General features: G+C 38.0%; 1 protein-coding gene across 5 annotated transcripts in view; it reads right to left on the bottom strand.

The window, feature by feature from the left end:
• ccdc88ab (coiled-coil domain containing 88Ab) overlaps nucleotides 1-24,417 on the bottom strand; it is an 81,175-nt gene that overhangs the window by 40,529 nt on the left and 16,229 nt on the right. For all 5 annotated transcript variants that reach the window (XR_010526779.2, XM_065250801.2, XM_065250783.2 and 2 more), the window contains exons 3-12: nucleotides 22,874-22,982; nucleotides 21,289-21,358; nucleotides 14,255-14,313; nucleotides 14,069-14,152; nucleotides 13,829-13,969; nucleotides 8,947-9,116; nucleotides 3,386-3,467; nucleotides 2,681-2,839; nucleotides 2,454-2,600; nucleotides 426-573 (exon numbers count right to left, since the gene is read on the bottom strand). Coding sequence is in view for 4 of the 5 variants with exons in the window: in XM_065250801.2 (XP_065106873.1) it covers nucleotides 426-573; nucleotides 2,454-2,600; nucleotides 2,681-2,839; nucleotides 3,386-3,467; nucleotides 8,947-9,116; nucleotides 13,829-13,969; nucleotides 14,069-14,152; nucleotides 14,255-14,313; nucleotides 21,289-21,358; nucleotides 22,874-22,982 (1,169 nt within the window). In the remaining variant the exon portion in view is untranslated. The remainder of the gene's footprint in view (nucleotides 1-425; nucleotides 574-2,453; nucleotides 2,601-2,680; nucleotides 2,840-3,385; nucleotides 3,468-8,946; nucleotides 9,117-13,828; nucleotides 13,970-14,068; nucleotides 14,153-14,254; nucleotides 14,314-21,288; nucleotides 21,359-22,873; nucleotides 22,983-24,417) is intronic.

Genomic DNA, 24,417 nt, shown 5'->3' on the forward strand with positions numbered 1-24,417 from the left:
TACCTTCAGTGAGGAGGTCAGATGTGGTTTTGGGTCAGGTTACCTTTCAGTGAGGTCAGGTGTGGTTTTGAGTCAGTGTACCCTTCAGTGAGGAGGTCAGATGTGGTTTTGGGTTAGGGTACCTTCAGTGAGGAGGTCAGATGTGGTTTTGGGTCAGGATACCTTCAGTGATGAGGTCAGATGTGGTTTTGGGTCAGGGTACCTTTCAGTGAGGTCAGATGTGGTTTTTGGGTCATTGTACCTTCAGTGAGGTCAGATGTGGTTTTGAGTCAGGGTACCTTCATAGAGGAGGTCAGATGTGGTTTTGGGTCAGTGTACCATCAGCGAGGTCAGATGTGGTTTTGGGTCAGGGTACCTTTAGTAAGGTCAGGTGTGGTTTTGGGTCAGGGTACCGTGAGGTCAGATGTGATTTTGCATCAGGGTACCTTCAGTGAGGTCAGGTGTGGTTTTAGAGAGCTGTTCGATCTCCCAGCCCAGATGCAGAGATTCATCCATACTCTGTTTCTGAGCCACCTCTAGAGTCAGATTTTCCTCTAACAGCTCCTCCATGCGCTTTCTGTCTATGTCTCGCTCCTAAAACACAGTTTTATTTGTCAGTACCTAGAGAAGCATTGACATATTGACATTTAATTATTTTTGTCATATTAAAATAATACAGTTTTTTTTTTTTTTATAAAGTAAGCAGTCAAAAGCACAAACCTTACTCATGCATTTGGAGGTGGTCCTATGAAAAGGGTTTCTGCAGGTGTTATGAAGGTAAATTTAAGACCTTCATAATTTAAGTTTTAAAGGAGAGATTTCAAGGCCCTGTTTACAAGAGTAGAATAATGGCTTTTCTATTGCATAGTACCCCACAGAAAAAAATATAAAAGACTTGAGGATTTATGATGCTAATGACAATTGTAATCAAAGTCTTATAAAGAGTTACGGTAGGTTACATTAGACCTGAGCATAAACAAACGCGGGCACAGATCAATCAAAATGATCAATCAATTCCAGTCCTCGTGACCCAAAAGAACAGCAGAAGTTCTACCTAAAAGGATGAGTTTAAGCAGCTTCACTTGTCAGGATGTATGAGGCACACCCAGTTAAAGCATAATAAGAAAAAAAAGAGGAAAAAGAGAACGTTACTTATGAGGTGCATGACCGGCAGTTTCTGTGCACATGCTTTAGGTATGTGTGCTCATATGATAACGGAACAAATAAAATAAAATTGCTTATAGGTTTAAACTGGCAAATCTATTCCACCAGTATGACCATGGAAACAATTTACATAAGTTTGTAAAACTGACACTAAAACACACGCACAATCAGCAGTCTCAACTCACACAGAATAATTCACAGCGTGTACAGACGCAGGACACAGTGCTCAGAATGTTTTTGAAAAAAGTGCAGAGCAAAGCATAGATATCAGGACCTGAGACTCAGGTCACATTAAATACTGACTCTTGCCAAGACATTTTGTTCTGAAAATTGGGGACGCTTTAACACTTCCTGTATTTTTGTTTGTGCCTTAATAAAAGAGACCATAAAATAAATATGGCAGCCATTAAAACTGTTAAAACAACCCAATGCTGCGTTTACACAAACCGCGGTAGAGGCGGCAAGCACGAGTGATTTCAATGTCAAGTCAATGTGAAGACGCATTGCCGCGCATCTGAAGGTCACGTGGCGCGGATGAGGCGTTTAGCGCAGCGTGGAAGATGCGTTTCCGCCTCATTCGCGCGTCTAGTTTGCGTGAATGGCGCGAAATGAGCGTATGGCGTGGTACGCGTGAATGGTGCTTTTTGTGCATTTTGCGTTTGACGCGAATCTGCGGCTGACCCAGAGTTGAAAAATTCTAACTTTGGCGGATTTTCGCCGCGCGTTAACCAATCAGGAGCCTGCTTGTTGCTGTGGCGGCAGCCCCGTCCGGAGTCACTCATTCAGCATGAAGGCTTGATATTGTCCGTGAGCAGTAACCCAGAGCTATACGACACAAGTTCTTATTTCTAAAGAGGAGACGGGAATAAAAAGGATCTCACTTGGAAGAGTGTCAGTGAGGACATTGGGCAACCTGGTAAGCTGTAAATACACATTTCACTTTTGAGTCACGTCACATTTATCAACCCGCACCATTTATTTTCCCCCTATAGTAAGGTGACTAAATACAAACCGGTAACTCTCTCGATAAATGCACAATCAACATCACCCATCCTGCAAACAGACAACCGCATAGCACTTGCCCGTCCCACAAGAAGCGGATTTGGCCTTTGACGCGTGTCAAATGCTTGCTTTTTCCGCGCGTCTACTTCGTTCTAGATGCGCGAATGCATTCAAACTGTTCAAGCGGCAAACTAGGCGCGGCAGACGCGATTTGGACGCCTGAAACGCGGTTGTGTAAATGCAGCATAAGACTTTAGCACAATACCGTAGCTTGAGTATTGCTTATATTATTGGAGATGTTCACTCACCATTTCCATGTCATGAATCTTGTTCTTCAGCTGCAAATTTTCTTTCTCTAGCTCATGAAGTTTATCAGAGCGAGCTCTGGATGACTCCAGCTGATCCTCCAGCATGCTTTTGGTCTCCAGCAAGACATGATTGTCCTCTTTCAGCTCCTACGTCAATGCATATAATCAATAACCTGTCAAAACTTACCCCAGAATGACTTTGTGAGTACATGGTCACATGATCTCACCTCCACTCTGGCCCTGTAGAACTCAATGTCATGGAGTTTCTCTTTGTAGCGCATCACTTCACTCTCGAGTTTATCTACTTTGATGGCTTTTTCTCGGAGCACGTCCAGCTCGTCGCGATATGCGCGAAGAGAGCGTGCGTCAGACAGCAGCTGAAGGTTCTGACAACACATGCAAATAAACATTTGACAGCAGAAATTAACCTTTTATGAGATTCTCTCATTATTTACTATCATCACGTCACATTCAGCAGCTAATCCTGATACATGCCAGTTTAAAAATGCAGCTGTGCAAGAGAGATGGGAGTGCTGCTGTGATGAAAACGTTTACATCACATTACGCCATCGTTGACTTAAGTAGACCTGCAATACAGCGTGAGAGTTTAAAAGCCTGATGGCCCTCATCTATGCTAAACTATTTTTAGCTAAACAACCCTTTTTGAACCACTGAAGTCAGTCAGTCATACAAGATCAAAATGATTTCTCTTGAACTGTTCCTTTACGTTCCCTGCCTTCTGTTGTTGATTTAACTTCTCAGAGATACAGCCACATCTATAAATACAAGTGCAATGATTGGCTAAGCTATTGTTGGCTATTTAACACGGTAACATGTAAGTAGTTAAGGGAATTACAGTAATCATGACACATTAAGTGAGTGAGATTTAGTTGAGATTAAAGTTTTCTAGTGCTTGTGTGGTGGCATCTCACTTCCTGTTGGAGTCTCTTTGATTCGGTCTCCATGTTTTCCAGCTCTTGTCTGCAGTCCAGCAGTTGTTCAGTTTTTTCTTCTCTGAAACACACGTTCACAAACATACCATCAGCCCACAGTTTAACAGATATGCACTTAAATTAGTCAAATATCAGGGCTGGTAACAAGTTGATTTCCGTTTATAAGTTTTAATTCAACTGTAATGGGGAATTCACACTAGAACTTGGTGAGCATCCGGGTCTGATTGACACAAGAGTTTGCAATTGCATTTGTGCTCTCACAAAACACTTAATGTGACCAGTAATGACCAGAAATTTGATCCCCTTTTAATAAACAATTGAAACAATTCAGTCACCAAGCAATCAATCAGAGCTCAGTAAATTAATCAGAGATTAGTGAGTGAAGCGCATAACTGAAGATGTAAAAGAGCTTTAGACTTATTAGTAAGAATTAGCGCACATAATGCAAATTAATGAGAAATTGTTGACATGTTACAAGTTAATGCTTAGTTCAAAAGCATTTAGATTTGACTGGCATGAGATAATACATTCAAATTAAGCAATAATAAAAGCCAGAGTTGCTAGATTAATTTAATTTAGCTATAGTTAGACTAAATAGTTATGATAAGAGAGGAAATATTATTTAAAGGAGCATTTCAACCGTAAAAACATTAATCTTTATTGAAGGTTTGACATATTTGTATTCGAAATGTAACATACATTTAGAATTTGGTGCCTATTTGACTGAGAAAAGGGGTGTTTGTAGTCTCACTCCCTCAACAAAGATATTGGACTTCCTTCTTTCATTGATGCAAAATGATGATTTTTACATCATTAAAAGGAGGAAGTGCAACACTAAAATCTGTATTTCTCCTGTCTCAGCGGCAACTGAGGAAATGATGCACGCGGATCTTGGGCGCGGTTGCTATTTTCCCGGCGGGATAAATAACTTTTGCGCCAGGCGCAAATCAACAAGGGGTTGCTCCGAAGTAGGTTCATTATTCATGGGTGTGGTTTGGGCGTAACGTCAAATAAACCAATCAGAACGCTATCCAACATTCCCTTTAAACGCAAGGGCGCAAGTTCCATGGCGGGTTGCTATTATTATGACGGATTTACCAGGCGCACGCCAGGAGCGGTTTACAGCCGAGGAGACCGACGTTCTTGTAAGAGCAGTCAAAGACAGAGAAGTTGTTTTGTATGGGGATTGAAGAAACCCGCCCAAATCAGCATAGGTTAAACAGGCGTGACAGGAAATAGCCACAATTGTCTCATCAGCTGGCATCCCCATCGTTGCGCCAAGCGCTACAATGATGTCAGGAGACGGGGGAATCCTAAGCTTGCCAGCATAAATCGGGCGGATCTGCCTCTGCACAGACGCCAGCAGAGGACATCGCTGCGTCCACCCTCACCGCTGAAAGGGTTTGGGGGCTTTGAAATCGGACCCAAGAAACGCAAGCAAGGTCCAACCCCAAAGAACACTTACAGATCAAGTTCATATACATTAAGGTTTCTTATGAAAACATTTTAATTATTATTTACATAAAATAAACGTAATACAGCCAAACAACAAAATTATGAAAATATTTTAATCGTTATTTGCATGATAATTTTTTAACGCAGCCACACAATAAATAAAAACTATCACCACAATGCTCACCACTATGATTCCCCTTATCTCGTGTGTTAATATTTTTGAGTGTAACAATTTATGATTTGCAAAAATAACTGTTGTATCTGTGTAGATTAGATAAGCAAATTGGTGCCCGTTGTGCACGCTATACATTATGGTCAAGCATGCGCCCTTAAAATAGCATAATGAAGCACGCGCAACGCGCCACTGACTTTAGACTAGTTTTTTTTGGTCAGTGGGGCAACTGTTTTTTGAAACTGCAAAATAGCATCAGGGATGGTTTGCGCCGGAACACGCCTCCTTTTTTGCGCTGCACCGTCCAGGGAGCGCAAGTTCATTCCCTAGTTTGCGGACGTGCGTCTGTGGAGGGAAAAACCCGCTGTGCGCCGGTGCAAAATACGAATGATACATGCGTCACTGACAAAGTCAATTGCGCTGGGTGCAAGATAGGGCCCCCTATGTGATTCTTCCTTGCACTGATATATTTCTTTTAAATGATAGATGTCATTAAAATAATTATTTATGTTTTTTTCAGCTTAAACCAAGTAGACATTATGGGACAGATTTACTATCAGCTTGTGCTAGCGCAAACCAAATCAAAAGGCAGGATGGGCAGGAATTATCTAAAAAAACTTTACAAATTTTAAAAAGAGTTACCGGTTTGTACAAATTTGTTTAAACTGTCTTTATATACCAAATATATAAGTAAAATGTAAGTACTCTGAAAAAGAGAGTATAAAAATCGAGTGTCTGTAAACCTCTCACCACTGTTTTAAACACAGCTAATTTTCCATTCACTCCACCCCCTCCCTTCTGGGTTTCTCCTAAAGCCACACCCCCAAAATACATGAACGCGCGACGCTGACCGGCTCTGCTGGGAGCGTGGCGCATGTAGTAACATCATGTCACAATCACATGTAATAATACACCTAACTTTATCACTATGAATATAAACAAATAGGATGGCTTTTAGTACTCACTATTAAGTCAGTGTTTTGAAGTGAAGTGAGTATTTGCCAATGTATGGTAACCCATACTTGGAATGTGACCTCTGCATTTAACCCATCCAGTGAATTATGAACACACGCACTGCAAGTCGTGAACACACAAACACCTGGAGCAGTGGGCAGCTATCCCTACAGCACCCGGGGAGCAATTAGGGTTAAGGTGCCTTGCTCAAGGGCACCACAGTCGCAACCCGCCAGTCGTGAGCCTCGAACCAGCAACGCTCGGGTTACAAGCCCGGCACTCTAACCACTAGGCTACAACTGCCCCAGTTTTTTTTTTTTTTTTAGAGTTTTTTTTGCATGGAAGAGTTTCCGTGATGAAAGCATTGTTGACTCTGATGAGGACTACACTCTGGAGACAATACCACTACCGCATCGTCAACTCGAGAAAAAGCCACGCGATATTTACTCTCGTTTGATTGCTTCGTTTATTCCGTTTGCCTTGTTTGCCTTCGCTGACTGGATATGCAGGTACTGTGAGTTTTGAATGCACTTTCTCGGCCATACTTTTGGTCTTCCTAGAGTGCCTCGTGCACGTTCAAATCAATCGGGTGTGCGCATGTGTGGGCAGATCCCATAGCAACAGGGGTGTGCCATGGTTGCGAGAGAGAGTGATAGTCGCGCAAGCCAATCATTTGTTTCGTCCCGAATGGAAAAATGAGCTGTGTTTAAAATAGTCGTGAGAGGTTTACAGACACTCGAGTTTTATAGTCTCTTTTTCAGAGTACTTACATTTTAATTATGTATTGGTATATAAATACAGTTTAAACAAATTTGTAAAAAAGTTTTTTGATAATTCCTGCCTATCCTGCCTTTAATGCCGTTAAATAACAACTGTCGTGATTTACTAAAGACGTGTAGTGGATAATTTGTGCTGAAAAGGTGTGGTCTGGTTATTTTTGCGACTAACCTTAATGCACATGCATTTCTAGGAGTTTCCTAGAAAAATTTATGGGAAGAGATTATTTGATAAATGATTCACGCAATGCCATTTACTAATGTTTGTGCTTGTGTCATGATGGTATTTGCACCCTTTTAAGTATGTCTTAAATCATTTTGCGCTTGAAATGGCTGCAATTGTTGCTAAAAAAAAAAAAAAAGATGCATCACATCAGAGAGTGCGTGGTAAGGCAGAGGACTTTTTAACATGTAACCGTTTATTTGGAATGCCAGACGAATATATTATTCAAAAATATTGTTTGCCAAGCCAGATTTTTATTTGGTAAAGTGAATAAAATAGGAGTCACTAGAAGAATTCACACAATACCAGTCCGTGATGCTGAATTCAAGCGAATTGCACTTTTTTGGTAAATAACCGGCAGATATTACCACTTCCATCTGCGCTTTTTTGGAATTGTGCTCATGTATATTTGCCCCATTGCTTATTTTGAGCCAGGAAAAGGCTTGTTTTTTCAGCAGGTTTCTGACAGGTAAAATGATGTTATGTAGTTTACAGTCAGATTTAGTTTGTAGTCAGAATTTAGGTTAAGGTTAGAATTTAGTTACACTTCTAGTTATGTAAAGTATTTATGTAAGGTATACTGTAAAGCAGAGGTCTCAAACCGTTTGGTGAGCAAGGGCTACCACAATGAATAAAACAATCTAATGGGCTACTTTTTTGTTATAGCCTATTCTGTTGATTTTATTGTATTTTATTGAATGATGTTTTATCATTATTTAAAATGTTATCATACATAAAAGAAGCCAAGCTAATATAAAAACTATGTAATAAATAAATATAAATTTTTTTTATTTATTTTAAATGTGTTCCTGTAAGGTACAATAATTTGTTTCTTTGGTACTGTATGTGTCCACATAGTGGATATAGCTCGTAAAGCTTACTTGAACTTAAACTTGCATTTAGACCAAAACATTTTCATCTTAATTTAGAATTCAAGCCCGATTTATAGTCGTGCGCAAGTTCTACGCCGTAGCTATCCATAGCCTGTGCATAGCCTGACGTGCACCTCGCCAAATTTTTAACAGCGCGTCAGTTCTACGTGTACCACAAGCGCTGTGATTGGTCCACCAGAACCCCTCCCGTCAGGTAAAAAAACTGCATCATAGGTATTTCCGTTTGCGACGGAGTGATAAACTGCAACAAAAGTTGCTGTTTCTTCTTTGTTTGTGGGTTAACTTGCCAAGCTGCTGCTTCTTTGATGGTTGTGCTGCTACTGTGGTTACACGCGTGGATACTGCCTAATAGTGGTCTGCGCGTGTGTTTGCACGTCAACGCGGACAACGACGCACAAGTATAACTGAAAACCAACGTGGAACCTACGTCGTCACAGCTACGCAGTAGGACCTACGCACAACTATAACGAACCATAACAATCAACATGTAAATAATGCCCAAAGGAATATAGCATATTTTTCTTTCTACTTTTTTAAAGTACTGTTTTACTTTTTTATCCGTTCACCTGATGGTATTAATCAATCAAAATTTGTATGAGGTAACCAGTCTATATTAATCCCCAATTGGGAGATTTAAATGGTCAAAAAAATGCTGCCATTTAATTTTTGTATTTTACTGCAAATTTTTTTTATTTAATGTCACATGTGAACTCAACCCAACCCACCATTGACCTTACTCATTAAACTGGAATCCATTAGGTTGTAAACATCAGCCATTGTTGCCGGCTGGAGCATTGAAATGTGAACTCCAGTAATATACTTCCCCTCATTTAAATGACTTCCTCCAACAGTTACTTCCTCTACATTCATGTCTGGACACAATACATTGTACAGGGAAGCTGAATTATTCATGCCACAGTAAAAGCACTTATCCGCATTAATCAGACTTTAGAGGAAGCGCAGGGCTGATAACCACAAAGTTCTGTTATATTAGCAGTTATCTGCACTGGAGAAAAAAACTGAACCATGAGTATATATATATGGGGAATAATAAAAGCAAAACTTACAGCTCCTGTCGCAGGCGTCTGATCTTGGCTTTGGCGTCGGCGAGCTCTACAGACAGGTGCTGCACGCTCTCGGTGCGTCGAATGCTGGGGGATTCGCCGGGCGACGGTCCGGCATGGACCGCTGAAGAAATTAGCCCGGAGTCTCTCTCCAGAGTCAGAGATATGATGGTCTGACAACATATCACAAACATCAGTTACTCACAAATGGCAAACAGAATCTGAGCATCACAGTCATCACCAGCATGTGAAAGGTTTATACCTCATGTTGTGCTTTAAAGGGGTTCTAATATGAGATTTCATTTTTTTCAACTTAGGTTAGTGTGTTGCTGTTTGAGTATAAAAATATCTGCAAAGTTACAATGTTCACTGCAAAGGGAGATATTAATGTCTTTAACAAAAATCGCTTTTAAGCACAACAACAAGCGGCTGATAAAGGACTTCAGCTCATTGTGACTTCACAATGACTAGAATCTGATTAAATGCACAGCCCGTTCCAGTCTTCATATTCCTGGGCACAAACATTACACAGGATCATCATAACTTATTTAAATTGCTGCCTTCTGGCAAATGATTCAGATCCATCACATCACAGACTAATAGACTCAAGGACAGCTTCTGCCCCAGTGCTATACGGGTGGCAGCTGCACAAACGTACAGACATAACTGTTGAACCCACAGGTTTAAAAAAAAACACCTCTGTATACCTCAGTGCATGTCTACTCTGGATATTTTTCTTTTACACCACCTAATTTATACAATTTCAGCATATTTTTACTAGGGCTGTCAAAATTAAGGTTTTAATAACGCGTTAACGCAAATTCATTTTAACGCCACTAATTTTATTTATGCGGGATTAACGCAACAAGCAATTTCTGTTTGATAAAAAATTTCTGTTCATAAAAAAATATTAAGCTCTCATCTAGGGCAGTGGTTTTCAAACTGGGGGCCGGGGCGAGATGGTGCCAGGGGGGCCCCAGTTTTATGACATTTTATGAAATACATTAATTTATCATGAATTCTGTGTAATTAAACCTAAAAAATAAGGCTACTAACAAAGCACTACTTTTTGTATAATTTAATGTTTTTTTTTATTAAAATGTTTAGTTTTAGAACAGTTTTTTGTCACAAACTTTCTTTTGGGGGGCCACGAAGGAATGCACCGTACACAAGGGGAGCCACACGCTGAAAAAGTTTGGGAACCACTGATCTAGGGAATCCAATGCTCTAATTAAACATCTAAAATGATCTTTATTTTTACGTTTTCTACCCAAAATTACAGTTTTAAAAATATTTGTTATGACAAGAATTCATGCAGGTATGACCTATAATCTGTTATATCTGAAGTGAATGTTTGGTTAACTGTTGAGGAAAAGTTTCTGTTGTGTAACATTATATTAAACCCATGCATTAGCCTGCAGTATCTTAAAGCAGTCTGTCTCAATGTCAAAATTAAACAATAAAAGAAAAACATATATACATTATATTGATATTGTTTTTGCTTTGCGTAAACAGGTGTAGTTCTGTCTAGTTTTGTCAGATTCCAACAAATCATGCATTGTTTTGAAGTTTTATAATAGAGAATGTTAAAATATAAATAACTAATTTTTGAAAATTTGCTCTTCTAAACTCAATTTGCCAGCACAGGTCACAAATGATGCAGCAGCAAACAGAAATGGAGAAAGAACAAGGTCTTCTAAAGGGAAAGTCATATATAAAACTTGAAAAGTGTTAAATTTAGGTACATTTAAAACTGATAAAAATGTGAGATTAATGTCCAGCCCTGCCAAAACATAATACAAAATTTTAATAGAACCCTTTAAAATGTAATAACATGGGAGGTCTGTAACTGTGGAGGTACATATATTGCTTTGAAAACATTGTGCTCTATTCATGAATATCAGCTGACGTCACTCACATCTCAGACTTGTCTTCCGCTATTTTAAGTAACTGAAGTGGTCCCAAAAGAACTAGAAGCTATGCCTTCAATATGTTGTGAGTATCAAAATCGCTATTTTTACAACACTAAGAAGGTTTGACACAACATGATACTTTGCACGAATTATCACCTGTGTCTCTACACGTGAACTCGAGCATTGAGAACATTGTTTGTGTACACAGAGTTTACTAAAAAGAAAGTTTTGAACAACTGACTTTGGTTGTTTTGGCGTACGCTCGCCGCCATCTTTCCAGTCAAGATCATTCGCATTCAGAAATCGATTATTTACGTCTGGCAGAGATGACGAGCGGACACCATAACAGCCAAAGTCAGTTGTTCAAAACCTTTCTTTTTAGTAAACTGTGTACACAAACAATGTTCTCAATGTTCACGTCAATGTGTAGAGATCCAGGTGATACTTCGAGAAAAGTTTCATGTTGTACAACCCCAAAACAGAAAAAGTTGGGACACAGTAGAAATTGTGAGTAAAAAAGGAATGGAATAATTTACAAATCTCATAAACTTATATTTTATTCACAGTAGAATATAGATAACATATCAAATGTTGAAAGTAAGATATTTTGAAATGTCATGCCAAATATTGTCTCATTTTGGATTTCATGAGAGCTACACATTCAAAAAAAAGTTGGGACAGGTAGCAATAAGAGGCCAGAAAAGTTAAATGTGCATATGAAGGAACAGCTGGAGGAGGACCAATGTTTAGGAATGGGAATGTTGTCCTATTCTTGTCTAATACAGACTTCTAGTTGCTCAACTGTCTTAGGTCTTCTTTGTCGCATCTTTCGCTTTAAGATGCACCAAATCTTTTCTTTGGGTGAAAGATCTGGACTGCAGGCTTGCCATTTCAGTACTCAGATCCTTCTTCTATGCAGTCTTGATGTTGTAATTGATGCACTATGTGGTCTGGCATTGTCATGTTGGAAAATGCAAGGTCTTCCCTGAAAGAGACGACGTCTGAATGGGATCATATGTATCTAGAACTTGTATAAACCTTTCAGCATTGATGGTGCCTTTCCAGATGTGTAAGCTGACCATGCCACACGCACTCATGCAACCCCAAACCATCAGAGATGCAGGCTTCTGAAAAGAGCGCTAATAACAACTTGGGTTGTCATTGTCCTCTTTAGTCCGGATGAAATGGCATCCCAGTTTTTCAAAAAGAACTTCAAATTTTTATTCGTTGGACCACAGAACAGTTTTCCACTTTGCCAAAGTCCATTTTAAATGAGCCTTGGCTCAGAGAAAACACCTGCGCTTCTGGATCATGTTTAGATATGGCTTCTTTTTTGACCTATAGAGTTTTAGCTGGCAACAGCGAATGACACGGTGGATTGTGTTTACTGACAATGTTTTCTGGAAGTATTCCAGAGCCCATGTTGTGATTTCCATTACAGTAGCATTCCTGTATGTGATGCAGTGCCGTCTAAGAGCCCGAAGATCACAGGCATCCGGTATGGTTTTCCAGCCTTGACCCTTACGCACAGAGATTGTTTCAGATTCTCTCAATCTTTGGATGATATTATGCACTGTAGATGATGATAACTTCAATCTCTTTGCAATTTTTCTCTGAGAAACTCAGAAAACTATTTTTCGCCGCAGCATTGGGAGAATTGGTGATTCTCTGCCCATCTTGACCTCTGAGAGACACTGCCAATCTGAGAGGCTTTTTTATACCCAATCATGTTGTCAATTGACCTAATAAGTTGCAAATTGGTCTTTCAACTGTTCCTTATTTGTACATTTAAATTTTCTGGCCTCTTATTGCTACCTGTCCCAACTTTTTTTTGAATGTGTAGCTCTCATGAAATCCAAAATGAGACAATATTTGGCATGACATTTCAAAATATCTCACTTTCAACATTTGATATGTTATTTATATTCTACTGTGAATAAAATAAAAGTTTGAGATTTGTAAATTATTCCATTCCTTTTTTACTCACAATTTCTACAGTGTCCCAACTTTTTCTGTTTTGGGGTTGTAGTTCGGTAGCAGCGGACAGCGGCAAAAAAACACATCGGGGATCGAGTAATCATCACACCCTAACCAAGATTTTTTTTAAAGTAGTGTTTCTTTTCATGACAGTCGAGGTGCGAAATTTTGTCTTTCGTAGCCATTTCCCGTATCCATAAAAATCATAGACAGTAAAAGATAAGAAATCCGTAAATCGTAGCAAGCTAGCCAATGCTTGTCAGTAGCCTACTGGTAACCGGTAGGTACTCAAGATGGGGGCAGGCAACTGGAATGATGTAAAAGGTCACATGACTGATATTCATAAATATAAGGAGTGTGTTTAGAGATGACTACTGCAGATTTAAACCTTACCAATTACACAAACATCACTTGAATGCTGTAGTAATAAATAATGTAGTAATGAATTTACTTACTTAAAAAAAAATATCGCTAAATGTCAATTAACATACTTTAAAAGTGTATTCTAACTAGGGATGCTAAACAATTAATCGCGATTAATTGTTAGCAGAATAAAAGTTTTTGTTTACATCACATTTGTGTGTAAACTGTGTATAATATATATGTATATATATATATATATATATAAATATGAACACATGCATGTATAATTTTAAGAAAAAAAAAATGTATATACTAAGTATTTATATTTATATATAATATAAATTATACATAAATATACAAATGTATATACACATGTAAACATTTATAAAACATATACATGCATGTGTGTTCATTTATTTATACAAAGTTATTATACACAGTTCACACACATATATGATGTAAACAAAAACTTTTATTCTGCTAACGATTAATCACGATTAATTGTTAAGCATCCCTAATTCTAACTAAGAACTAACATAAATAAAATGTTAAATGTTAATTTTGTGTTTTGACATATGTTTTAGGAGGAATTAACTAATGAACATGGGCTGTGTTGTGTTGATGTGCGGTACCTCAGCTTGCTGATCTCTCTCATCTACAAGGCGTTTGAGGTTTAAGGTCATGTGTCTAAGGAGAGTGTCTTTATCCTGTGAGACAGACTCGCTTTCTTCCAAAGACTGCAGATCTAACACGTTCTCTAGGTTATGGGTCACCTTTAACAAACACAAACACACACAAATAATACACCAAGTGAAAACTGCAGATGCAACATCTCAACACAACATGTTGGTGGAAGCTCATGTGACTCAGACCTCTTGAATGTGAGCTGCGATGGCTGCCTGTGTGTCAAAGTCCAGAGTCTGAATCCTGTCAATGTAATCCTCCTTCCTCTCACACTGAACGCACACACAAACACATATAACAAGTCAACATGTGATCTACATTTCACAGATATATTCCTGAGTTTACTCATGAGGTCATAGAAATGTATTTCTCACCTGTACGGCACAGCCCAATAGCAGCAGTAATAACTTCCTCATCTCCTCCAGGCCTTGCTCTGAAACATTCAAACAGCATTTTTAAAGAACCCATAGATAGGATCGGACATCTTTCACCCACTCAAATTAGTTTTCCATTTAATATCACCAAAAACATGTGTCTGCTAAACACAAAGCCCATTCAAGCAAACTGTTGAAACGTGTTTAAATGAAGCAGAGAAACACTGATCAGTATTAAAATGTGAGATTTGTGTTTCATTGACTCTGTATTGTTTCTTCTTGACAGGAAACTGACATGGACATCCTATGATGCAGATCAGCGTGACCTCAGGACAGCTGAATGAACAATTACTGCACAGTCATTTGCGCACGGGTTTTAAACTCCGCATGAGACCCCTCAACACCATTTTTGTTCTGTTCATTTGTTTTTATTTTGTTACTGACTGTTTACGTGTCTTTAACAATATTTGAAATGTAAATAATCAATGTTCATTCATTTTTTCAATTGAAACCAAGAAAGAAAAAACAAAAAACTACTTGTTTATTCAATATTTGTTTCCAAAACCAAAACGAAAAAACAGTAAACGACTTGTTTTTCCAAATTTTGTTCTTGTGCTCAAAACAAAAATGGAAAAAACAGATAACAAGCAATTTTATTTTCTTTTTTCCATGTATGCCCAATGGGTTGGCGTGACCCTTTCTAGAGGTTTGCATTCCTGCAATGTTATATTGATTAATATTATTGTTACATGATTAAGATTTTTTTAAAAATGTGATCTGTAGATCTTAGATCCGTTCGTGTCAAGTCGCGCTCAAGTTTATTTTAAATGACGCGTCTGAAACAAAACTTGTGTACACAGGTGAGCGCTTTGAAAAGCAGAAGAAAACAGCGGGTCATGTGTTTTCCATGCGTTTTCCAAATGTTATGGACCCTAATGCAAGAATTCTTCCAATAAGTGACTTGGGACACAACTTGGGCATAAAGCGGCAGGGACATAGCCTATCTCACCCGCAAAGTATGCAAGTGGGGCTGGATAAGTACTGGCAGCATAGGGACAGCAACCTTCAATCCGGTGGCATGACAAAACCCACCGGAAATTCACCCAGTCCTCCCTGGCCAATCCGGACCTGCTACTGATAGTAGGCTACTGAATCTACAATGTTAAAATATAAATCATAATACTTTCGCCCCACGCAGAGCTCTAACCCAGTGTAGGCTCAGGGCACACAGACAGTTTACCAATAAAAAATTGATTATTTAGAGAATAGATTTATAGACATCATGAAAGAGTTTGCATAACTATAAACTTTCTAAAAAAAAAAATCACCGGAAACACGCTGCTTTCATGATCTGAAACACAAAGTCTACTAAAATGTTCAAAAAAGCAAATAGGCTATGGATAGTAGGGATGTTCACATTGACCGTTTAACCGTTAACCGAAGGTAAGAATTTATGACCGATTAACATTATCAGTTAAAAAAAATATATATATTTGTTAACGCGTGGTGCGTGTCCTCATGAGCCGACAGACATTTCTCCACTTTTCTATCTTTAATTTGTGAATGTCCTGTAAATGACACAAATTATTGCTGCCCTAACGGTCTGATAAAGTAATCATTTCTATGAGAAATCATTTGTGTGCGTGTTTGGAAGCTTATCTGATACGCGCGTGTCCGCGCAAGATGACGCGGTCAGTCTCCGTCTCGCGCACATCCGGACAGACGTTCGCTGATGGCCTCTGACCCTGTCCATAAACATCTCTCTTTTCGTACAAACGAAGAAGGACGACGCAAAAGCAAAACTTTTTGAAAAGAGTCCTGCTTTAGAAATGACCACTGTGGTAGATGAAACGGAGACAATCTGCCCTCTTTGGATATTAATCATCTGGACTGATCGCGTGCTTTTTGATAAGGTAATGTTGCGTGAATATCTGATAATGTATGAATCCTGGTTCTGTTGTTGATCTGTTGCTGCTGTTTGCACGATCAAATTAAATGTTTTGTTTTAGCTAGGTCACAGACAACCGTCAACTGTTTTTTTACTCAATGACAACTTAATATTAAAATCTTATAAGTTAACGGTTCATAAGCTGCGGTTATTGGTCGGAAAAATTAACTGATATGAACATCCCTAATGGATAGAAAAAGTGTCAATTTTTAAAGATAATTATTCACAATTGCATTGTTGTCAAATTTGTACTTATTTAAGAAAACAAAGACCTGTATAGGTTAACCGTTTTTTTCTATTTATGATTTGAGCACAAAAACGCAATTGGGAAAAACAAGTCGTTTACAGTTTTTTTTTTTCGTTTTGGAAACAAATGTTGAATGAACAAGTAGTTTTTTTTGTTTTTTCATTTTTGGTTTTAATTGAAAAAATGAATGAACAAATGATACACGGATTGTAAATGAGTTAGGCTAGTTAAATTAATTCTAGTGATGCACCGATGTATCAGCCGATTTTTGATGAATTTGAAACCATCGGCATATCGGCAATAACATGAGAAAGGCCGATACTGATTGTTTATTAATTAACTGCATAAAGAAATCCATTATATGTAAAAAATGAGTTAATGTTGTTAATAAAAGTAATGCTGAATAGCAAAAACCACCTTTGAAGGTTGTCATGCTGTATTATAATATTTGTTTTAGCTTAATTTGTGCGTCTCTTATTATGTTGGTTCGTTGAACGTAAATTAGATCAAATCCATGTTCAGTAAAAATAATTTGATGCAGAAATAAACTAGCTAATAGACAACCGTATAGTATTGTATACAAGTGTTTAATATCCAGAAGTTGTCTGTTTAAATCGGTATCGGCCCAAAAAATCCTATCGGTGCATCCCTAATTAATTCTCATTTTTTATGAATTTATTTAATAGTGTTTTTTACACTGTTGCGTTGTTACAAAGCAGGTTTAAGTGTAAAAGGGAAAACACAGAAAACACGAAAACTATTAAAACCCATCGGTTCATGTTATCGGAACATCTCGCTTTTTCTTTTCAGTGCAAAAGAGACTCAAATTACTCTGCTGATTTTGGATATACAGATATGACTTATACATCATTTAAAACGTTAAAGTGTGTAGTTTATGTCCAGTCCCAATAAAAACAAAATGTTGTGCTTTGCGTAAAATTAAGAAAATACACATTTCGCGTTCTGTTCTTTCTCTGACTTTCTCCAACCATTTTAGAAACACGTCACAAAATTAACTGTAACCTAACAAATACTTGTCAGAAAAAACAAAAGATAAATGTCTATATAATGCTTCCCTTTAAATGGTAAATGAAATCGAAAAAAAATCTCATTTTGTGTAAACTGTATGAGAAGGAAAGGTACTGTCTTTCTCCTGTTTCTTTATTACCTGAAACGAGCAGAGATCACCACACCCATGCTGTTACAGTAATGCTGGTGTAGGATGATGAGGATATATAAAATGACAGATTTATATAAACTAAAGACAATGACTACAGTATATACACTAACACAAAGCAACATCAGACTATTGCAAACAGCAGGTTATAAATAGACAAGGAAGATGATTAACAATGAATGACAGGTGAGGATAATTACAAAACACAGTTCAGGTGAGGGAGTGAAGAGAATGATGCGATATTGAAGTCCAGTTTGGAATGACAGGCAGGGGAACAGACTTGGAATGGAAGAGTACTCCCCCTCACCCTAGGCATGCCCCGTGCCATAACTTAAACTACACCAAGGTAGTGGGATGGTGGGCAGATGACAGACAATGAGGAGACAGCCAACAAAACCAGGAGGGTTATTTGATGGAGGAAGGACCCAGGGTGGAGTTGCCGGAGGGAGGAGCCAAGGTGGAACTTTGGTGCTCAACACCCTGGGGACGGCAAATGGTGACATGGACTCTAGAGGAGGAGACCTGGGTGTAGCCAAGCAGATGGAGATCCCAGAGGAAGCAGGGGTTCCTGAGGGCCAGGGCGGAGCCGGCTCAGGGTCATGGGTGGGAATCTTGTAAGTACTGGGGATGTGTTGTCTGACAAAGAAAAGCTGGGTGGGACGGGACCAGCAGAGTTGAAGGAGAGCTGGGCGGGACCAGCAGTACACAAACGTGTACATTAGCGATGTCTATATTGACCAGTTAACTGTTAACCAAAGGTAAGAATTCATGACAGATTAATATGATCGGTTAAAAGAAAAAAATATTAGGTTACGCACTGTGCATGTCAACACGTGCCTACAGACATTCACCACGTTTCTATCCCTAATTTGTGAATGGGCTGTAAATGACGCAAATCAGCACTGCCTTGAAGGTTTGGTAAAGTAATAATTTCTATGAGAAATCATTTATACTGCATGTGTGTCAGTGCTTGAGTATGGTTTGGAAGCTGCACAGAGATGCCTGTGTGTGCGCATGATGACGCGGCCCGTCTCGATCTCGCACAAGTCCGAATATAGTGGCCAGACCTTCTCTGATCATGTCTGTCCTAGACCCTAACCATAAACATCTCTTTTTGCACAACCGCGAAAGACACAAAAGCAACACTTTTTGAAATGTGTCCTGCTTTGGAAATGGCCAGTATGGTAGATGAAAATGAGACAATCCTCCCTCTTTGGATATTAGTCCTCTGGACTGATCACGTGCTCTTTGAAATGTTGATAATGCATGTATGAATCCTGGTTCTGTTGTTGATCTGTTGCTGATGTTTGCACGTTCAAATTAAATAAAATGTACTGTTTTTTACCAGACAACCATCAACTGTATTTTTACTCAAATGACATTATAATATTAAAATCGTATCAGTTAACGGTTAATGTTCAGTTAACAAGCTGTGGTATATAATATATAGTGTATATAAAGAGTTTGGTTCTAAAACGCAGTAGATCCATTTTGACTAATTTTGGTAAAAAAAAAAAAATTACCAAGAAAGTGAAAAGATGAAAACAATTATTTTGTGTTACAAACTTTCACATTCCATCTTTAATTAGCATCTTATAATTAGATTTTCAAATATTTATATAAAAAGTTTTTTTTCAAAATGCTATAAATCTATTGAATCAATATATAAATCGTCCCCTTGGAATTATAAGGTTCTATAAGCGTTCTGAGCAGTTTTGAGATATTGAGCTTCAAAGTTTTTGCATTACATATAGGAAAACTTACATGGGGAAGAAGTTTCTTTCAAACATGAAAATAACAGGGACCCTAAATGCATTCTAAATATACAATATCAAAATCCTCTCAAATTTCTAAATGTGAATTTTTGGAATGGGTCAAATGCAGATAGAACCTTCTAATTTCTAAAACAACACTTTTCGCTAAGAATTATAAGGTTCTATCTGCCAAAACATTATTTAAACATTAAATATAAAATTAATGTTGTAACAATTTTTTAACATGTGTTAGAAAGTAACATTTTAATCCTTTCTACGACATTTTATATTTTTATTTTAGCACTTTTATCTCTAAAAGTCTGATTTTACGTTGCTCCTTTACAACACTGAGGCAGAAGAGGGAAGAAGCAGTTTCTCTAACATCCTCCTGTATATGTCGGGTTCATTACAAAATAGACAATTTTGTTTTAGCATGTTATACCATTCATTACTGAAAAATCCAGCTAAGACCAGCATAAGCTGGTGAGCTGGTCTCAAAACTTGGTTTTAGCAGGTCTCCCAGCTTGGTTTTAGCAGGTATGGCTGGTGTAGTAAGCTGGTCTAGCTGTGTTTTGGTCACTTTTTAAGCTGGTCTAGCTGGACTTAGCTACTGCCACCTTAAACCAGCTAAAACCAGCTACCAGCTTATGCTGGTCTTTGCTGGATTTTTCAGTAGGATTGAGCAGCTACAGGCTACAATCATTCTGAAATCATTTTAATACTGAGGTAACTGCTTTAACAATCTTTCACATGTTTACATTTTGACATAATCATAAATTACTGTAAACACACTTTTTTTGGGTAGGATAGGTTCGTTCGTTTTTTCTGTATTTTTTATCTTAGTGATTGCCTCTTAATATCAGGAACTAAGAAGCTAGCACTGCTGGCTAGTGTGGTGTCTAACTATGAAAACAATCTCCTCAGCAAGACCTAAAAAAAGACTGCCCCTACTGAAAAATCCAGCAAAGACCAGCATAAGCTGGTAGCTGGTTTTAGCTGGTTTGAGGTGGCAGTAGCTGGTGTAAGCTGGTCCAACCAGCCTGGCAAAGCTGGTCAAGCTGGTGGGTCAGCTGGTCTTCCAGCATGTCCAGATAAGTCCAGCTAGACCAGCTTAAAAAGTGACCAAAACACAGCTAGACCAGCTTAAAAAGTGACCAAAACACAGCTAGACCAGCTTAAAAAGTGACCAAAACACCGCTAGACCAGCTTAAAAAGTGACCAAAACACAGCTAGACCAGCTTAAAAAGTGACCAAAACACAGCTAGACCAGCTTAAAAGTGACCAAAACACAGCTAGACCAGCTTAACTCTTTCACCGCCAGCGTTTTTAAAAAAAAGTTGCCAGCCAACGCCAGCGTTTTTCATGATTTTCACCAAAGTTTAATGCCTTCCAGAAAATGTTCTTCTTTAAATATATAAACATAAAATATACCAAATGAAAGAACAGACCCTCTGCTTTCAAACAAAAAAAAACGTTTCATCCTAGATCCTACCGGTGTACGTTCTTTCTTCTAACTACCAAGAGGCGCACTCTCGCTCTCCTAGTCCCTGCAAGGCATGTGCTCTTTCTCCTATCTCCAGCAAAGAGTGCCTACTCATCCCTGAACTCTACCCAAAGCCCCACTCATTCCTGAGATCTGCCCTGAGTATACAGAACTGATTGAACTTTGTTATGGGTCCTCTCTACCACCTGAGCTGTGTCCCATATTCCAGCCTCGCCTCAGACACACTAACCTTCTTGTACTCCCTGAAGAGGGTTAAAAGGGTCACCCACCAGACGCGTTGCGTCAAGGACAACTCAGAGGTATCGTACACTGGAAGTGTGCATTAAATAGCGCAAGCTTAGTCAGATAGCATTACTTGATTAAAGCCTGACGCAAACAGACCTAACACCACCATTACAACGTACCACTAAGAGGTGTCTTCCCCAACACAAGAACATCAGGAAGTGACATCATCACCAGCTGCTGTAAAGTCTCCTGAAAGACAAAAGCACACAAAATGAACTCTGGTCTTTTGTTCCTGTATTATAGTACATAACATTAACATAACTGTCCAACGATATGAATTGTTATTTAAATTAATGACAATATGCAAAATATTGAAAATTTGCTTCCAAATGAATAGTTTTAATACATTACTGTAGCATGCACAATAAACAAACATTACAGAGGTCAATGTCAACTACTTTAATAGTTGCTTTATGTACACATGCAGATGGTATGTGAATAATTCTGTGGCTATAAGTGATTGAGGTCTGGACTTTCATAACCCATCATTTTGATAGACTGGATCATAAAAAAATTTGCGTAATCAATTATTATCCGCCATTTCATATTTTAATGATAATACGACATTTAATAGCTTTTGTTTTAAAATAAACCGATAAAACAATAAAATACGTAAAAGACAGCAAGTTTTGGTTAACAGAACCTCTGGGTGATGCTGTACGACCATTTCTGTGTCAGAAGCAGCTCACTTGTTCAGCCTTTCACTATGTAACAAATAAGTCAACAATAGGGAAAAGTCAATGAAAACGATTAAGCGATGTTGGACGCTGGTGTAAATACAGTACTGTCACATACATTTTCAACAAACTTCACCTGCGCTCAACTGATATTGGGGGGGGGGGGGGTAATGGTATTCATGCATTCTGACTTAATACTCAGAGAACTGAGGCCTCCGCTTTCCTGCAAGTTTCGGAAAGTTTTTTCAAACATTAGTACATCTTACGTACCTGATAAAACTAAAGACTCTTCAGAGTTATAGGTTGTAATTATAAAACAATGTTTGTTATTGATTATTGTATTTGTTAATAATAAACAAAGAACATAAACCACCTTTTTACCATGTTTACGTAACATGTTTATTTATTATACAAACTGTTTCAGCACCAACAACATAAGGGTTTGAATTTTGTTTTCCCTTCATAATAAAAACCTTAATTTAAAAACTGCATGTTGTGTTTACTTGCGTTATCTTTGACATATATTTAAATTTGTTTCATGATCTAAAACATTAAGACAAACTTGCAAAAACATAAAAAAATCTGAAACACTTTCTCACAACACTGTATGTATTACATTTGTGGACTGTGCACTTTAAGTCAATATTATTATTATATGACTTTAACTGGAATAACTTTTGTTAAACAGTTAAAATAACCCAAAATGTGCCTCTTTCGCAATATTTATGGACCTAACTGTATATTACGTGGAGTAATTTTTTTATTTTAAATGGTTTAAAATAGTTCCATTGAGTACTTACGTTGAGTACTTCTGGACCTCAGTATGCCACATTAGCCACGCATAAATAATGTGGCGCTCCATGTGTCCACACACAATCTGCTGCGTACATTTGCCTGGGCTCCAGACTTTATGTTGACCATTAATCTCACTACAGTAATATTACTAAATGTACAACTAATGTCAAAAAAAAAACAACAACCATAATATCAGCATGACTGCATCAATGAATCAGAGTAAATCCCTCACCTGATAAAATGATTTGATCTGCTGAATGAGAATGGACAGGTTCTGAACACGCAGTGTGGGATCGTTGTTCACTTTCCTGTAAGTTCTCTGGACACTTCCCTTTGGATTTCTGTCAAAACAAACAATGCTAAATGTTTTAGGACAACATTTCTAAATGTTTTTAAAATATAAATTAAAACGTATTAAGTTGTAATCTTCAGGGATATGCGGATTAGGACATTTTGCCACGGATAAATGAACTAATTTTAACCTTCAACTTTACACTGTGATGGGTATTAACAATATTTGTTATTATATAGATATATTATATAGAGCTAATTTAAAAAAAAAAACTTTAATTTCCTTTCATTTTCCTTACAACAAAGCCACAGCTTTCAATTCTAACAGTCTGTAAATAAAGTAAAGGGAACTACTTATCCTGTTGTATTTTCAGACAGACAGACAGCCAGCCACGGCGACACGCGACCAGTATGAATGTGCCACTTATGCTTCCGTGAAAGCAAAGTGCGTGAACGTTTAACTGCCGTGTTTAAAGTGGAGATGAAGCTTGCAAATCATGCAGCCCAAATATACATGCGTTGTTACAGAAATAAAGAAGCTCACATTATGAAGAAGCAGCAGTTGACTGAGCGCGCAGCTCATGCTAAATGAAGACGCAGCGGTTTACTTTTATCATAAGCACACTAGTGCTGGGCGGTATGACCAAAGAAAGATCATTTTAAATTATGCCAGTTTCATGGTATATGGCGGTATTTGTTTTTTTTATGCATGACTGGGTGTTAACCATATTTTCTATTGACAGAGGAAATACTGCAGTAGATTGACTGAATGTCCTATTTTACCATCATCATGAGTGAATCTGTAAAAAAAGACACTGATTCTAATGAGGTGAAGGAATCAGAATACATGACAGTTGCAATCAAAATACACAACCTTTTTATCGTACAAACAAACAAACAAACAAACAACTTAAATAAACAATCCCCTTCACCTTTATCACATTTAACTGCAAAGTTTAGACTTCTTTAACAACTGACCAACATGCAAAGGCAACTTGCATACATAATATTTAAAGCAACACCATGTAATTTTTCAACCTTCATAATAAATTTTCAAGACCCTTGTGATAGTACATCGACTTTAAATAGGTTAAATGACATGTCTACCATAGCCTGACGGGGTCTGTATCGCTTTTACTCGTACTTTAAAACTTAGGGTTTCTGGTAGTAAGCAGAGCACAAAAAAAACTAAAAAAATTCGACTGCTTTATGGCATACGTCACATCTTGATTCATACATAAATGCGATCTTCTTTATAAATGACGGTGATTATCTTGCATATAGTTCCCTGTATTCAGATGCTGCATTCACATGTTCATGTTTTTACCTTTCTTTTACTGTCTGTATTTACATTACAATCCAGGATGCTATAGCAGTCAAACTTGCTCAAACTCACACAGTGTAAAACCAAACCCTATTCATTCACCAATCCCTATTAATTCACCAATCAGATCCAAGCGTTTCTTCCTCATTTGCTGCATTCCG

This window comes from Paramisgurnus dabryanus, chromosome 20, assembly GCF_030506205.2.
Source record: "Paramisgurnus dabryanus chromosome 20, PD_genome_1.1, whole genome shotgun sequence".
In the NCBI taxonomy this organism is placed as follows: domain Eukaryota; kingdom Metazoa; phylum Chordata; class Actinopteri; order Cypriniformes; family Cobitidae; genus Paramisgurnus; species Paramisgurnus dabryanus.